The following is an 18,788-nucleotide window of genomic DNA, read 5'->3' on the forward strand; positions in this document are numbered from 1 at the left end:
AAAAAATTTGGTGTTGATTTACCATTTGGATTAAATCCGTATATGTAGTCTGGACAAGGCTTGACCACGAGTGTTCCTGCTTCAGCGTATGGCCAGCAGTAAGCTCCATCCCATGTCTGTGGACAAAACACACCTATAGGAGACACACATACAAAACATCATCAGTAACATTCCGTGGACACACATACAAAATATCATATCCGCAGCATTCCGTGGACGGACACGCACAAAATATCAACAGCAACATTTCGTGGACACACATAGTTTTAAACATATTTTTCTGAAAGTACAATGCATATTTTAAACATAAAGTATAGCCTCGCATAAAAAATTGATATGCAGGATTGTAACAATCGCTTATAGACTTCCTGTGACAGATGAAGTTTAAAAAAAAAAAAAAAAAAAGTTATACGGACCCCAGGGGGCAAATTTTTTCTTACAATTTCATTTTTCGTGCTTACGTTTCCTGCCTGTTTTTGGTTAGGCTGAAGTGAAAATATTTTTTTCTTTTTTATCTACTTAAAAAAATATAACTTTTTCTTTTTGTTACAGTGTCCATTGGTTTGCTTGTCGTCAGAAAATTGTCGTTGCATTGATGGACAATAAATCTTGCTTGAATCAAATGTAACCAATATGGTCATCGAGTGGTTGAGAATTGGCCACTCGAAAAAAAAAAAGTCAAAATTAACATTGTCGATAAATTCCTTTTCGCTATAATATGGCGATAAATCTTGTTCTGAAGCTTGCATTGCCATTAAGCACAAAGATCTAGTTAAAAAAAAACAATCACACTAGCTAAGCTAACTAAGTTGGAATGTTAAAACTTAGATTGGCTATAATGTAGATAAAAAAATCTGCGTTTAGTTATAAGGAAACAATGGAAACATGTATCCAGCGTTCCGTACCGAAAAGCTCGCGGAGATTTGAGTATTCTTAGTAGGTCGGAAAATGGTCAGAATTTTGATTCACCATTAATTCTCAGTGGCAATAAATTTTATCTTTAGCGGTCAAGAAACAACTATAACTTGAGTTGAAACCAAAAACAAAGATCAATATGACATTTTAGCACTCTATTTAGTTAGAAATGGACCAGGAATTCAGTTTAATTGTATTCAACAATTTAAGCAAAAATTAGCAGTAAGTTCCATTGTTTACTTTCTAGTAAGCTAGAAAGGGTTACATTTTAATTTTATTTTTATAACAGTTGGAATGGATATAAAACAAAACATAAAGTGCTCGAATTTCTTAAATACTTTTGATTTCATAAATTATAGATACTGAAATCGATTCATACAGTCCTGGTCAAATTATTAGACGCACTATGAGATTCTATGCAAAATCTTAATTATCAGTATGTACTATACAGCTTTATTGCTTCAGCACTTGCTTACGCTCGTTTATCAATGGGTTAACATTGTAATGCAATACGTTTAAAATAAATACAAATAGGAAGTATATAAAAAATCTCCTGAATAACAACCCATTACACATATGTTTAAATATAAAAGTATTGCCTATAAACTCATGCAAAGCCATGTCATTATTAAAACACTACAGTGCTTCTAATCATTTGATCTAATAATTACAATATAATGCATGATATAATAAATATTCTATATTTATATAACACATCGTCTACTTGATCCAATCACCGAATTTATATTATATATCGTCCAGCTTAATCCATTGATACACTAAGGTAAACAAATGCAAACCGCGTAAAAACAATAAAGCTGTATAATGTCACCTGATAATTGGGTATAATATGAAAAAAAACACAACTACTTCGATTTAGTAGGAACAACATATGACGCAATGCTAAACGAATGGAATTTAGTTGTTGTTTATTTAGTTATTGTTATTAGTAGTTGTTGTTATTTGTTTTAGTTGTTGTTGTTTATTTAGTTGTATTTAGTTTCAATAACTTTTCTTTATACTGCAATAAAATCTGGCGAGCAGCTATTTAAACGATCGAACACTTCGTTTGTTTATTTGTGGCTTGAAGTTAGGCTCGCAGAAAATGCCGTTCATGGGTTAAATTTAGTAGGAACAACACAACCTGTGACGTAGGCTATATTATACCCAATTGAGATTTTACATAGAATCTTAGAGTTCGTTTAATAATTGGCCAATCACAAGCACGCACAATTGCAAAAGAGAAAAATAAAGTCGTCACATAAATAATCTTCAACCGGGTAAATTATGAGTTCATTCATCCAGAATCTATCCACATTACGACAGAATCGAATAACGGAAAGAAATAAGGGGGGAAATGCCCTATTGGCACTTCTAATGTGACATAATACTCTTGGCTATATTTCTTTCTACATAATGCGCCAAATTATCATTGAGGAAAGCCATAGGCGAACGTCGGCACAAATTTTGATCAATTGGCGCATCAAGCTAATATGCCGTCGCCAGACGATGAGTCTTCCACTGTATCACTTTAGATGTGCTTATCTAAGCGGTTAATTCTTTTTTTTTTTCCTTGACTCTTTCCGAAATACTAATATCGGTATCTTTATATGACTCTGGGAATAGAAAAGTGGTTATGGCATAGGGGAGGGGAGTAAGTTAATTTCTGGCTCAAAGGCTCTGTGAGCCGTTCGAACTGTTATAAAAATGAAGATATAACACTCTCTGGCTTATCGGAAGATGAAACACAACGAATAATTCTCAATCTATCTAAGAATGTTTTATTCATTTTTTTTTCATCAGACAGTTAAAAATATTTTTTTAAACTTTTAGTTGATGACTTTTGATGTTAATACAGTTTTTTCAACTAGTAATTCATTTATTAAATTTAATTAATTAAATTTAAATAATTTTAGTTTTATGTTTTTAATTTTAGTTTCATGTTATTAATTTTTTTTAATTATTTAATAAAAAATAACTAAAATAAACTTCTTCTTTGTTAACCTAAGTAGAAATTGACATTACTTTTTATTTTTAATATTACTTGTTTTTTTTATTTTATTACAATTACTTTTTAGATGGAAAATAAATGCTTCTTTTAGGAACTATAGTCTTAACAGGTAATTCAGAAATAAGCGAATTCTATTTTCTGTTGTAACTAAATTTTAAATCTTTTTGTTTTATAAAATAAACAAAAAAAAATTTAAAAATTCAAGAGAAATAAAGTAGACGGGGAAAAGTTTTTTTTTGTTTAGAAAATAAGCATACATATATCATAGAGAAAGGGTAGCTCATTCATAAAAGAAAAAACGCTACCACGTAAATAGAAATAAAAATTTTAAACTATTCTAAACCAAAAAAGGATTTGATTTACGGAATTTACGAGGGTTGGAATTTTAAATGTGACAATTATTTATTTACCACTGATGAGAAAAAGACATATCCTATTAAGTTTCAGTGGTTTTCTTTTTTTTGTTTGTTTGTAAATAACGGAGGGAACTGAACTTTCGTTTTTCACCTTAGAAGATGCCGGAAGTGTTGCTCATTTATTGTTGCAGGTTGGCATCTGTGAATTAAGGTCACGAAGGCGATCAACATTACCCACGCCACATTGCCACATATGCCCGTCCATAGGCTATGCTACATTCACACATCACTGGACAACACAGAGAGAAACTGCTGGACTAGCAGAGAAAAGCCAATAGCTGTGGGATTCGAACCAGCAGCTATTAGCTTCGCAGTCACGCACGCTAACCACTCGCCCATCTGGCCGGCTGTTTTTCAATGTGGTCACCATTGTATACAACTCACTGCCATGTAATGTGGAGTAAGTTTTAGAATATCAGGCATTACAAGAAAGTATATCAAGTTGCTGTCTTTATATATTGTTTAAAGATCCTTTATATTTAATATATAAGTCAGTTTTTGTAACTACAAGAATTACAAATTGTTATATAACCATGAGAAAGGTATAATATCTATTTCTATTCCAACGCCGAAACATTTCGAAAAAAAAATTTACTTTTGTATCAGCACACTATGGGATTTAAAAATTTTAAAATAATAAATTCTATACTCTGTTGCAAGATAAGAAAAAAACATTATCCCCTTAGAGAACGCCTGTTTGCATCGAAGTGCACGCCAAAAAGATGCCAAGCATTCAGCGCGAACAACATCGCCAACTCTTGAAACGACGTTGCGCAGCTTTTTTATTTTTTCTTGCTTTCGTAAATCGTGAGAAATTAAAAAAACAAAACTCGTTAAATAATTGATTAACGAGTACGAAGAATTAACAAAAATTACATTTAAAAATCATAATAAATAAACGCCTTACGGTTAGCATATAAAGAAACTTATGAAAGTACAGTAGGGAACCGATTATCCGGAACGATCGGGACCATCGCCATTCCGGATAACTGATTTTTCCGGTTTTCTGAATCGCTGTAAAAAGCCGTTTTTTTTATTGTTAAACCCAACTAAAAAAAAACTTTTTGGAAATAATCTTAAAAAGAAGAAAAAACGATGAAGTAATACACTAATGATTATTTCCGAAATGATGGTAAGGTAAACATCTTTCAAAAAAGAAAGAAAAATACTAAAATCTTATGAGGAAAAAAATTTCTTGAAAAAAATGGCGGTAAAATTTATCGAATTTCATTCCGGTTTTTTGGTTTTCCGGTTTTCTGATTTCCGGATAACGGGTTTTGTACTGTATAATAAATACTAGGAGGCTCCGCCCCCTGCTCGCTAACACTCGCCAACCCCCGAGAATTGCTACGCAATCCTATGTGGTTCACGCCGTGAACCATGGCTCGCTGCGCTCGCTCGCCAATAAACACAATGTTCTAGCACAAAGACATAATATATTATCATCAAAGACATAGTATTTTATCATCAAAGACACAGTATTGTACTTATGTAGAAGAATTCTACCAATGTTCTTATTGGCTTTTAGAAAAGTATATTAGCTATTTAGATTGTACATGGTGAAAAAATCAAAACATTTGCTAAATAAGAAACATATTAGCAAAATAAATTATCAAATATTGCTTCACTGATATTCTGCATTTTAAAGCGTGAAAATTCAATGCATAAATAAACGCGAAATATAAAAAAAATTCAATGCATTCAATACAAACACTTAAACGTTTTTTAGACGTTTAGGTAGCTCCCAGTAGAAAAATATCAATTCAACAGCGGCCTTTTAAAGCATTCTCACTGCAATTAATTAATTAATTCCTAATTGAGTTTAAATTAAATATTGTCATGTTTTTAGTGCATGAATCTGAATTGAACAACCTGATAATGCTCACTCTGGTTATTGTTATCTGGTTGCTCACTACGTGCTCTTGCGCGCCGAATCCAATCAATAAAAAATGAAAACTGTTGCCAGCGCGAGAAAAGAAATATCATCGGTTTTATTGATACTTACATACATACATACGTACGTATTAGCGCTTTATATAATATAGATTGTTTCTTGCAAACGATTTTTTTTCTTCTACAACGAAACTAAAGTAAAAATTCCTTATCTCGCATTTGATTTGTTAAGGGCATGTCGGCTTAAGACGCGACATTTTTAGTGGTCTAATCGAATCCAATGTTTTGCAAGGTCATATAGTAGTTTCCTTTTCAAGAACGAATGCTCTCCCTATTTATCGAATTACGTCACCAAGTCTAGGATTCCAGTAAAACTGCGGAACGATAACCTTTTTATTGATAATTCTAAGATATGTATTGTAAAATATAACACGAATTAAATTTCTGTCTGACGTGTTTAACTTTTAAAAGCTTTTATATTGTTTTGAAAGCATATTTGCATAATTTGATAACGAAATAAAAAGGAACTGTCGCGGATGATTACTTAAATTCTGTACCGCAATGATCTTTCTAGCAACGGAGTATAGGGCTAAAAGAAGTAGGCAAACGATTATATTTCTAGAAATGCTTTCAAACGTTTCTATGACAATAAGAATTCGTTCAAGCGTATTTACATCGATATATACTAGAAAATATTTGTAATCGTATGCCGCGTAAAACAAAGGAAGAAAACTAACGAATCAATATAAGAGAAAGTAATTATTCTATGTCAATGTTTTTAATTTCAGCTTTTGAAAGTAGAGAGGAATTTCGATATTAGAATGAAAGATGTTGAAGTTCTAAGCCATATTATAAACTCCCGTTGTTAAATCAGTTATATTGGAAAATGATTCTTGGATAAAAATTTCATTCACAAAATGTTAGATTAAATCGAAAAATACTAACTATACTATTGTTTTACGGAAAATATAAACTTTAAGGGAGAGAGAAAAAAACTAAACAATGATAAATGTCAAACAATGACGGATCAGGCGAAGCTAGTAGGTGTGGTGTCTTTTAGAGCTATAAAAAATTATTTTTATATAATATAAATTTACGTATTTATATCATTAAAGGAATAAAAAAAAATATTAACGAATAAATTTATATATTATATTTTAGATAAAATAAAGTAATTTTTGCAAAGTACCTCAATAAAAGGTTAAAACCACCATTTAAATGTTAGTTATACTTTAAAAAAGAAAAGCTTTTTAAAAATGTTTTGCAAAGAATTTGCAGTAATACAAATTTTAAAGTTTCTTTTATACTCGAACAGATGGTGTCGACAACCTTTATTGAGTTGCCATCATCATTCATAGGAATATTCTTCTTTTTTTTCTAGAACTGTTTTACTCATTCATGTTCTTTCTAAAGAATTTTCCGTTGGATGCGTTTATCACAATTTATTCGACAGATAAATGTTTCATTCATCCAACTTCATTTTGAAATATTTGTGCACCAGTTCAGCATATCTCAATTCGTGCAGAGAGCGCATGTGGCAGTCGGTTTTATTTAGAATATGTATGATACCATATGGAAGATATAATATATGTGTCGTTTTAAAAGTTTATTTTTGTTGAACTAGTATAAGGCATTCCTAAAGGAAATCCGATTTTTGAGTCTGCATATGTCGCGTTCTAATTTACAAACTTCAATAAAATGTTCAATTGGTATTACTTTTGATGGAATCAACATGTGTTTAAGTAAATCAATTTCAATAGACTTTGGAGAGTCTTGGTGACTCAGGGAATAGAGCATTCTCCTTCCAATGAGGTAAATCGGGATCGAATCCCAGCAATGGATGGTCAATACGAATTCCGCACCCGGCTCACACCGACCACAGTGATGAAGTAAAATATCCTCAGAGATAGACGAATCATGGGTTAGAGTCCCTTGCGTCAGGCTAACCGTGGGAGGTTTTCGTGGTTTTCCTACACAAGTAACGTAAATAAGGGTTAGTTCCATCAATATTTCCTTCACGAATGTAAATTTCTCCCACTACTTAATCCAGGAGTTTCCTTGTCTTCTGTATTGGGTTCAAAATGACAAGGCGAGTTGAGCATTAGTAGTCGTAATGTTTGTTTCCTTAGTTTATTTCTAAGTAGCACTGTTTTCTGGATTTCATATTTAATATTCCACCTATTTGTTAAAACTCTAATTTGAAAATTTTGAATATGTTTGCTCATGTAATTGAACTGTTACGCTCATTTCGAACTTTCGGAGTGCCCCCGGATGCCCCCTTACGGGGGCGGGACGGGCTTAAGCTTGTTATTAGTAGTCGTAAACTCAAAACATTGATTCGACCGTTATAAAATAGAAATAAAATAGACTTTGGAAAACCATGGTGACTCAAGGGATAGAGCGTTCCCCTTACAATGAGCTGAACTGGGTTCGAATCACAGCGATGGATGGTTACAACGAATTCCGCACCAGGCTCGCACTGACCATAGTGCTGACGTAAAATATCCTGAGAGGTAGACGGTTCAACGGTTAAAGTCCCCTTGCCATTAGGCTAACTGTGGTACATATACTAACGTGGGATCCCAAATATACTAACGTAGATATCTTTGTATATAAAATAGTACCTATTAAAACTGCACCAACTACCATAATACTGGTATTACCAAAATTATTTAAGAATCACTGACATAATAATGTTATAGGCATTTTTTACGATTTAAGTATCTTATCTCCATTAACTTTGCCTTTTAGTACGCAACTTGGTTTTTATTTAATTATAAATACGATGAAGAAATTTGGAGCGGTTTTAGTTGTATGGTACACACACAACTGAAGATTATGATGAAATCAGAAAGACACTTTAGTGAAGTGAAATAACAAATTTTGTATAATAATGCCGGTAAGGACAAGTCATAGGACATAAATCCCCCATGACCAGCCTAATCTACAGTCAAATTAAAAAGTATTGAGTTGTTCCCAACTAGTGTTGCCAGAATTTTAGATTTAAAAGTAGCGAATGGGAGCACCAAAAGTAGCGGATTCGAACATTTTGTAGCCCAAAAAAAACGTTATAAATATGTATATATTTCTACTAAATTAAAAGTAAAATTTCAATGCATTGCGTTAAAAATTTCGTCAAATTCATTATTTCGTTTTAACTCAGAATAAAGGTCACGTGGTTTATTTTTCCCGAATAAACGATTAATAATGGTTAGAGTTCAAGATTTTTTCCCCATCACACTCGCCGTGCATTTTTCCTTATACGTTCATCTTTGCGCTTTCAGGAATGTACGATTTGAAACTTAGATATGGAAAGACTCTAGACTACGCGCATCAAAACAAATCAATAATGCAAAACTAAAGCGGATGCTAAAAAAAAAAAATGCCTATTTAAAAAATATAACGAAACAACAGACTTTCCAGAATCATTTATTAATGGCAAGAGAAAAAAATTAAAAAAAGATATAGGGGAGAGTCGGGTAGCCCCGCTCACTTAAGGAGTATTGCTTATATTTCTGTATAATACTGAGTAATAATCAACATTTTTGCATGTTTCTATTGTTTTATCATCTAATTAAATAATGCAAAAAGAATAAACCAAAAAAAGAAGAGTTAAACTTAAAAAAATAGAAATTTAAAAAAACATGTTTTTCAGCTGTTTTCAAAATGTGTCGGGTAGCCCTACCCAGCTACAAAAATTGTGTTTTTTGGCTATTTTTTCAGGCGTAAATGAGAATGACCAATGTATTGACAATAGATAAACCTCATTTATCACTTATCTCAAAATTATTTTATTTATTACATATTTATATACTTTTAGTGAATTCTATCATTTAAAAACAAAAAATGTCATACTTTTTATCGTTATTAGTGTATATTAATATATTATAATACTAAAATATATTTATATTAAATATTTAACGAAAATAATTTAATTTAAGTAACAATAATTAATAACAATAGTTGTTTTTCAATATTAACTTATTTGTTTGATCTCTTCTTAGAAAAACTTAATATAAAATACTTCTTATAAAATTACAAATTCACTTTGTATTTTGATTGCATTCAAATGCTTCTATAGATTGATTCGTTCACAAATAAGTGAAAATAAATAAGTAAGCAAATAGCTTATCATAATATTTATGATTTCTTGATATTAAATTTAATTTGGATATATCAATTAAATTTTAAAAATATTTAATTTTTCATTTTTAAATATATAAATTTATGTTTCATATAATATTAAAACATATATTTGTTGTTAAAAATGCATATAACATTCAAATTTGAAGCAATAAAATAATAATCTTTGCAACCGTGCATTTATCGACGAAATAAAATTGGGCGGAGATACCCGACATTCATGTGAGCGGGGCTACCCGAAATCCAATTTTTTTGTAAATTTGTAATTACTCGAACAATTTTTTGCATACAAACTTCTTTCTTTGTGCAAATTAAACTTAAGACTACATACTTTAAAGCTGTATGTATAGAAAAAACTATTTTTTTAGCATTAAAATGAAGTTTAATCGAAACATTCACCCAATTTTTCTTAATTTCATGACTACTGTATTCAACATATTTTCAAAACTATTGTTTACCATGTTACCAGCTACATAAATACTTGAAACTTTGAAAATAATCTTTTTTTAATATAACAATTAATGTCCGCTGACCCCTTGACTTGAAAAAATATTCTATACATATGATATTGACAGTGGGCGGGGGTACCCGCAGGGCGGGGCTACCCGACTCTCCCCTATATCTATATACATTTGTAAGTAAAAAAAAAAGTGTATTTTTAAGATTTGTAGCGTTCGAAAAATAATGAAAAGCCCGTAAAGTAGCGAGTAACCCAAATTCGATTTTCAGAGGCGGGTAGTTTTCAAAGTAGCCCAATCCGTTACTTGTAGCATAATCTGGCAACACTGCTACCAGCAAACAGTTTAGAAGTATGGGAAGAGATGCATGGTTGGCGATATATCGAAAGATTAAATAGCCAAAAACAAAGACAACCCCGTAATCAATTTTAAATTTAACATAATTTGGCGACACCTAATCGCCAAAAAGGGTCGTGAGAATCAGTATAGTCCTGTAATTGAAACATTTTTGCGGTACGAAATAAAGTGTTATAGATAGATTTTGTTTTCGATTTAATCGCAGCAGTGAATTAATGAGTTTTGCTTTGGTATTCAAACAAAAAATTAGCCGTTACATTAATTGTCAAGAAAAGAATAAAATACTTTATATTAACTTTTATATAAAATGTAATAAATAGTGAATAATTGGTTTAATTTAATTAAAATTCGATTAGGAATAATTAAAATAATTAATTTATGAAATGAAAGCATCACAAGAACCTATTTTCAAAATTAATTAAGTATACTTGGCGAAACTTTCAGATGCACTAACTTTTAATTTTGCTATCGTAAAATAGTATCGTAATGTTTTATAGCGTAATATAGATTTGATATATAATATTTTATAACAATATCTAATTTTTTTGCAATTCAATATATCCGCGTTCATTCAATTTCATCTGTTTTGAGATGCTTCATTTTATTTTTCAGAGAGCAAATAATGACTTCTAAGAATCAAAATAGGATTGAAAATTCTTGAAAATAAAAACTTTTTCGTTTCATTTCTTCAAAGAAATATTAAAATTCATTTGTTTCCTTCCTATTTAGATTATCAATTTAATATTGGTGCGTTATAAGAGCTTTCTAAAAAGCACTAAAGAAAATTTAAATTTAAAAAAATAAAAATTTATATTTTAATCTCAAGTGACATCCGAATATGCAAATGAAGCCATCTCGAATATTACTCGAAAAGTATTAAAGAGCTTTTCAGGGACAAAACGAATTGATATCCCTTAAAACTAAGGGTACGAATTTCGTCGCCTCTAAAACTCTTCAATAGTTTTTAAGATATTTGCATACTGTTTTCGCTTAAAGCAAAGAAGCTTGTTTGGCGAAATTAATTTCATGAATTTCATTACGTATTGCGACAGATGAAAAAGGTATGGGATTAATTCCTAATACAATTTGATGCATGAGACAAAACTATTGGGAATTTTTTCGGTGCTTAAAGTTTTCACAGCAGCTTGACTTTTTAATTTATATTTTCTTTAATTATTTATTCAACATAAATATTTTTCAAAACTGCTTAGTTTTTTATTTATATGATATATATATATATATATATATATATATATATATATATATATATATATATATATATATATATATATATATATATATATATATATATATATGATATATATATATATATATATATATATATATATATATATATATGATATATATATATATATATATATATATATATATATATATATATATATATATATATATATATATATATATATATATATATATATATATATATATATATATATATATATATATATATATATATATATATATATATATATATATATATATATATGATATATATATATATACGGAAATTACGGAACAATGAAAAAAGGAAAAAAGGAAAATAATAATAAAAATATTAAAAAAAAAATAATTAAAAAAAATCCGGAAAAAGAAAAAATTCCAATAAAAGGAAGAAGAAAAATAAAATCCGGAAAATTAAAGATATAATCTTTTCATCAGCTTACACGATTATATCCGCAAAAAAGAGTGTTTTCTAATATTGTATCAATGTAGCCAAAGCAAAATATATCAATACAATAGTGTGAGGAGCACTCAAAAAAATTACAAGAAATTTTACAACAGATAAATTAGAACGCATTAAGTAAAAATATCACGTAAAAACAGAAAATAAATTGTAAAGAAAAAACAGAATATCACATTAAACGAAATCTATAAAGCGAGTAGTAAATTCAAATGCACTTACATGAACGGGAAATTTTTCAAGAATGATTTAAAATATTTTCCTAAGAAGATTCGCAGATTACAAAATATGAAAACAGAAGCGTAAATAGAGGGATTTTGTTTTATAGTGCGTTCTTACTGCAGTACTGAAGTGCGTTTGATTTGTTAGTTACCAAGGATGGGCCCGAAAATGGATGTGGGCAAGGTAATATTATACTGGATAATTGAAAGAAGTTGACAATTAATATCTATGGAAAATTAACTTTTATTTAAGAATAAAAAATAAAATAGAAAAGAGAAAGAGAAAAAAAGAAACATGAATTGCCTGTTTTGCACATAATTTTAGCCACGGATTTGCCCTAAATGGATTTGCACATGGTAAAAATTATATAAATTAACAAAGTTTTTTAGTATACTTATTTACAATAATAAGATACAATTAACTCTATGAGTTTATATAGAATTTAATTACTTTAGTTGGGTTTATCCATTGTTTTTTTATCCAATTTTGAAAGAGTTCATCTATTTGTTTTTTGGATAAATAAAAATTACTACATATTCTTTTAATTCTATTCATTTAACTAAAAATGGTATTTAAATAGAAGTTTTTATAAACATTAGAATTCCAAGTAATTAGTTTATTTTTATTAAAATTAAAATCATTTATTTAATCGTATAAATCAACACAGCAGTTATTTTCTTCTTTTATAATACCCAAATCCAAAAAATTGAAATTAATATTATCCTGATTACGAAGCAAGATTAATTCCGCGGGGGTAAATATTATTTAATTAAATAGTAAAATCTTGAAAATTAAAGATAATTAAATCATCAATAAATCTAAAAACCATAATAGTGCAAAATTTTTTCCATAATAGTGCAAAAATAAGTTAGCTACTCTTAGCTGAAAAATTAGATCCTTGTGGTATTCTATCAATTTGAATAAAAATTAAAATTAATTAAATATAATTCTAATTATTATAATTTAATATAGTTCTACCACGAGATTTATTATATTTAAAGCTTTTAATTACATTAAAATCTTTTAGTGGAAATAAATTTTTTAAAATTTTCAAAAATATTATGAAATTTGATCTTATCGAAAATGGAGTTTTGAAAGTTAATAACGAAATATAAATTATCTAAATTTTTCTTTTTATTTGCGGGAATTTTACTCATTTTAGCTTTTACAAGATGGAAACAGAGAATTTTGAAGCTTATATACATCATTTTTCTTAAGGGAGAAAACAAAATCTTTAATTGGTTTAATATTATAATTTTTATTAAAATCTTTTTCCATATTAGAAAAACAATTTACATTTAATTTATCACTATTAAGGGGTTGCTATTACTTCTTGATCCCCGTTTACCTCGACTTGTACGCTTATATTTAACATGAAAATGTGAATAAGTAAAAGAGTTATTAATCTGTGTTTAATTATTAAATCTGTGAGTAATTATTAAAATTAACAATGGATATCCAACTAAACTGATTGAATTCTATATAAAATCTAAGAGTTAATTGTATGTTATTGTAAATAAATTTACTAAAAAACTTATTTGTTAATTTATATGATTTTTACTATGTGCAAATCCATTTCGGGCAAATTCATGGCTAAAATTACGAGGAAAACAGGCAATTCATGTTTCTTTCTCTCTCTCGTTTCTAATTATTTTTTTCTCTTAAATAAAAGTTAATTTTCTATAATTATTAATTGTCAACTTCTTTAAATAATCCAGTATAATATTACCTTGTGCACATCCATTTTCGGGCCCATCCTTTGTAACTAACAGATCAAACGTACTTCAGTACTGCAGTAAGAACGTGCTATAAAACTAAACCCCACTATTTAAGCTTCTGTTTTTATGTTTAGTAATCTGACAATCTTGTTACGAAAATATTTTAAATCATTCTTGACTAAATTTCCCGTTCATGTAAGTTCATTTAAATTCGCTACTCGCTTTAAAGATTTCGTTTCATGTTTTATTCTGTTTTTTTCTTTAAATTTTATTTTCTGTTTTTAAGTGATATTTTTAACTAATGTGTTCTAATTTTTTTTTGTGAAATTTTTTGTAATTTTTTTAAGAGCTCCTTACGCTATTGTATTGATATATTTTGCTTTGGTTGTATTGATAAATTGTTAGAAAGCACTCCTTTTTGTGGCTATAATCGTGTGAGCTGATGATAAGATTATATAATTTATTTTACGGATTTTTATTAATTAATTTTTTTTGTGTATTTTTTTTCTTTTTTATCTTTTTCCCGTTTTTTATTGTTCTGTAATTTTTTTTCATATCATCTCTACATTTTGAACTTTTTTATGAGTTCTATTTACTTGCAGCTTATGCGCAGTAAGTAAAACTTCTTTTTTCATAACTTTCTTCTTTTTGTCCTTTTTGTATATACACACAAACACACACACACACACTTATATATATATATATATATATATATATATATATATATATATATATATATATATATATATATATATATATATATATATATATATATATATATATATATATATATATATATATATATATATATATAAATATAGGTGAGATTTTCGTGGTTCTCTTCTCCATGTAACGTAAATGCGGATAAGTTCTCTCAAAAATCCTCCACGAAGTCAAATTTCACCCAATATTTGGTTCAAGAGTTCCCTTGTCTTCTGGATTGGGTTCAAAATTACTAGACTAAGAATTTAAACATTAGCAGTCGGTAACCCAAATATTGGGTCGGCTGTTTAACAAAGGTTATAAAATAAATTTAAAACATCATTTCTTTTTTTTTTCTTCCTCTATGTGTTAAAGCATTAATTTGTTACCCTTTAAATTCCCCGCCACACCGAATTCAATGGATTAATGAATTAAAAAGAAAAGACTGGGAAAAAATAAGAACTACAGTGGTCGTTATTTCTAATCCAATTAGAAATAATAAGTTATAGTGTTGGTGTGAACTTTACAAGGCAGAGTTGAGAAGGAACTCAAATTGCTTGCCAGTTGTCAAATCAAATTGCTTACATTACAAACTAATTAATTTCAAACTGATAAACTATCACTAAATAGAAGCACTGCTGCTTTAATAAAGCCAGCAAAACAATCAACAGCCATCATTATTATTCGAACACTCAAAAAATGCAATTTAAAGAGAAGAAAGCATTCTCTGCATGCATAATGCAAATCTTAATAGGCTACAACTTTAAGATGAAATGGATATGCTCTAAAATTTAGGTTAAACGCATACCCTAAGAGTTTTTTACCCATTGCCGAAATGGGTCTTGTTTTGGATTTGATGGCGTACGGAGTCAAAACAGAAGGAAAAAGCATTTGACCAATGGGTAACGAGTGATCGTAATAAACTTTTTTTCATCATCACACTTTTTTTCATGATCACAACTTTTTTTTTAGTCTTTATCTGCTACACATAAAATTAAAAAGAAAAAAATATATAGGGGAGAGTCGGGTAGCTCCGCCCAACGTCAATTTCATATGTATAGAATATTTTCTCAAGTCAATGTGCCATCGGACATTAATTGTTATATTAAAAAGAGAATATTTTCAAAGTTTCAAGTATTTATGCAGCTGTTAGCATGGTAAACAATAGTTTTGAAAATATGTTGAATACAGTATTCATGAAGTTAAGAAAAATTGGTTGAATGTTTCGTTTAAACTTCATTTTAATACTTATAAAATAATTTTTTCTATACATACAGCATTAAAGTATGTAGTCTTAGGTTTAATTTGCACAAAGAAAGAAGTTTATTTTTGAAAAATTGTTCGAGTAATTACAAATTTACAAAAAAATTGAATTTCGGGTAGCCCAGCTCACATGAATGTCAGGTATCACCGCCCAATTTTATTTCGTTGATAAATGTACGGTTGTAAAGATTATTATTTTATTGCTTCAAATTTGAATGTTATATGCATTTTTAACAACAAATATTGTTGTTATTAAATGATTGTTATTAAATGATAGAATTCACTAAAAGTACATAAATATGTAATAAATAAAATAATTTTTTGATAAAAATGATAAATGAGGTTTATCTATTGTCAATACATTGGTCACTTTCATTTACTCCTGAAAAAACAGCCAAAAAACATAATTTTTGTAACTGGGCGGGGCTACCCGACGCATTTTGAAAAGAGCTGAAAAATATGTTTTTTTAAATTTCTATTTTTTTAAGTTAAACTATTCTTTTTTGGTTTATTCTCTTTGCATTATTTAATTATATGGTCAAACAATAGAAACATACAAAAATATTGATTATTACTCAATATTATACAGAAATAAAAGCAATACTCCTTAAGTGAGCGGGGCTACCCGACTCTCCCCTAATACCTTAACATTAGTTGATTTAAACTTAAAATTTTCTTTCTTGACAAAATATAAAATCCAATTTCAAGGAACATTTGTGAGAAAAAAATGGTAACATATTAAATATAAAAACAAAATATTTAAAAAAAAAGAAGTCTGTAAGATATTTTAGACACTTAATAAATACATGTTTTTTAAAGTCCTTTATGCGTTAAATAATAAAGTATATCTAAGTACAAAAATATATAAGAGAAAGATTTCTAAAACAGAACTGAAACAAGTCAAAAACTTTCGCAAATATAATTTCATTACCATCAATACTTCTTTTAAGAACGATAATAGCAATGAAAATTTTAACTCCATTTAAATAGTCTAAATCCTATTTTAAGTGCTAGAAACATTCAAATATGCAAATGATTCTCTCCCCAAATATTACTCTCAAGAATAAAAATATCATTTCTGACAAAAGCGAATCCTTGAAAGCAAAGGAAAGAAGAATATCTATCGCCTACTGAACGCTTCAAAGCTTTTTAGACATTAGCATACCACTTTATTCTTAAGGTTTTTGGAGACAATGAGTTTGTTTAGCGAAAATTAATTCCCTGAATTTCATTACACTTTTGGCAACAGCTGGCGAGAACGCATTTTCATTATGTTCCACAAATTGATTCATCTCGCCAACTATTGGTCTTTACTCTAGGAAATTAAACATACTACATTGCAGCTTTTAATACTTAACGCTTTTAATTATTCAAGCTGGATCTTCTAACAATTTGTTTGCTTAAACTGTTGTCAGCAAAGTTCTTGTGTTTTATTAGACAGCTGTTAGGAGTATTGTGAATTGTAAGAGAACAAATTATTACAGGGGTGCAGTATATATACATATATACTACTTGCAGCTTTAGCGCTTAATGTTATCTACTATTAGCTTACTTTCGTTTTCTTTTTGTTTCTGTTTTTAGTTCGGTCTTCTAATTTCGTGTGTTTAGGCCATTGCTCTTTGAGCCTAATTTTTGGATTTCAGCAGCAATAATAATTTGGCTCCAGCTAAAAATCAATTCAAAACGACTAAATCCTGTTTTTTTTTAAATAATTATTTTAATTATCAAACTTATTAATTACAAATTTTAAATTATCCTGTATAATATTATTACCTTGCGCGCATCCATTTTCGGGCCCACCCAAGGTAACTAACAAATTAGACGCGCTTCAGTAGTGCAGTAAGAACGTGCCATAAGATATCACTTTATTTATGCTTCTGTATTTATATTCTGTAATCTGGCAATCTTATTACGAAAAATTTTAAATCATTCTTGAAAGATTCCGGTACGCCTAAGTTCATTTTATTCGCTTCTCACTATGTAGATATCCTTTCGTGTACTGTTCTCTAATCTCTGTACATTTTATTTTCCGTTTTTTGCTTGATATATTTGTTTGTTTTTTCGTATAAATTTTTTACTTAATGTGTTCTAATTTCGTTTCAATTTTTTTGAGTGCTCCTCAGACTTCGTGTAGGCTGATGAAGAGATTATATTTTTTCTTTGTTTTGTTTTCCGGATTTTTTCTTTCCTTTTTTTTTTTTTTTAGATATCAAAAAATATATTTTTTTAAATACTTTTGAAAAATTATTTTTAATAATTTTCTTCTCTTGTCATTTTTTTTATTATTTCCCATATTTTCTCAATATTTTATGAGTTCTATATACTTGCAGCTTATGCGCAGTTAATGAAACTTATTAATTTTCTTCGTTTTTCTCTTTGTTTTTATTGTGCTATATATATATATATATATATATATATATATATATGGGTCATTCTCACGAAAACTGTCATTTTTCAGTTCATAAAATCCCAAAAAAGTAAAGTGAATAAAAAGCTCTGAAACTTTCTATATTAATAGAAATATGTAATGGCATTATAAAGAAAGTATATATCCTATAAATTATACTTAATATTTAAATTAATTAATTTTTTAAATATTTAATTTATAATTATTAATTTATAATAATTAATAATTAATTAATTAATTTAATAAATAAATTAATTAGTTTAATAAATCAATTTTTTAATTTATTTTTCAAAGTAATTAATAAGTAAATTAATTATTTTCACTATTTAAAAAGTGAGGGACTGACACTAATAGTGAGGGAATGATATTTTATTTTAATACATGTTTTTATCTAAGTTACATCTACCTAAAGTTTGAAAATTATAACATACTAAGTATATCTAATATTTATTATAATTTAATCTTATATATTTAATAGTTTTTACAGGTTTGGGAAATAAAATTGGCTGGCACGATTGAACAAAAAAAAATTTAATAATATACTCATCTTGAATCATTCCCTCACTTTATACACTAGT

General features: G+C 28.3%; 1 protein-coding gene and 1 long non-coding RNA gene across 4 annotated transcripts in view; one reads left to right on the forward strand and one right to left on the reverse strand.

Annotated features, from left to right (window-relative positions):
• LOC107446371 (parathyroid hormone/parathyroid hormone-related peptide receptor) overlaps positions 1 to 18,788 on the reverse strand; it is a 202,254-nt gene that overhangs the window by 60,329 nt on the left and 123,137 nt on the right. For both annotated transcript variants that reach the window (XM_087150866.1, XM_087150865.1), the window contains exon 3: positions 23 to 133. In XM_087150866.1, the coding sequence (XP_087006992.1) occupies positions 23 to 133 (111 nt within the window). The remainder of the gene's footprint in view (positions 1 to 22; positions 134 to 18,788) is intronic.
• LOC139426913 (uncharacterized) overlaps positions 1 to 18,788 on the forward strand; it is a 256,631-nt gene that overhangs the window by 59,893 nt on the left and 177,950 nt on the right. The window lies entirely within an intron of this gene.

Source organism: Parasteatoda tepidariorum, chromosome 9 (genome assembly GCF_982258835.1).
Source record: "Parasteatoda tepidariorum strain Cologne lab strain chromosome 9, Ptep-v5.0, whole genome shotgun sequence".
Lineage (NCBI taxonomy): Eukaryota > Metazoa > Arthropoda > Arachnida > Araneae > Theridiidae > Parasteatoda > Parasteatoda tepidariorum.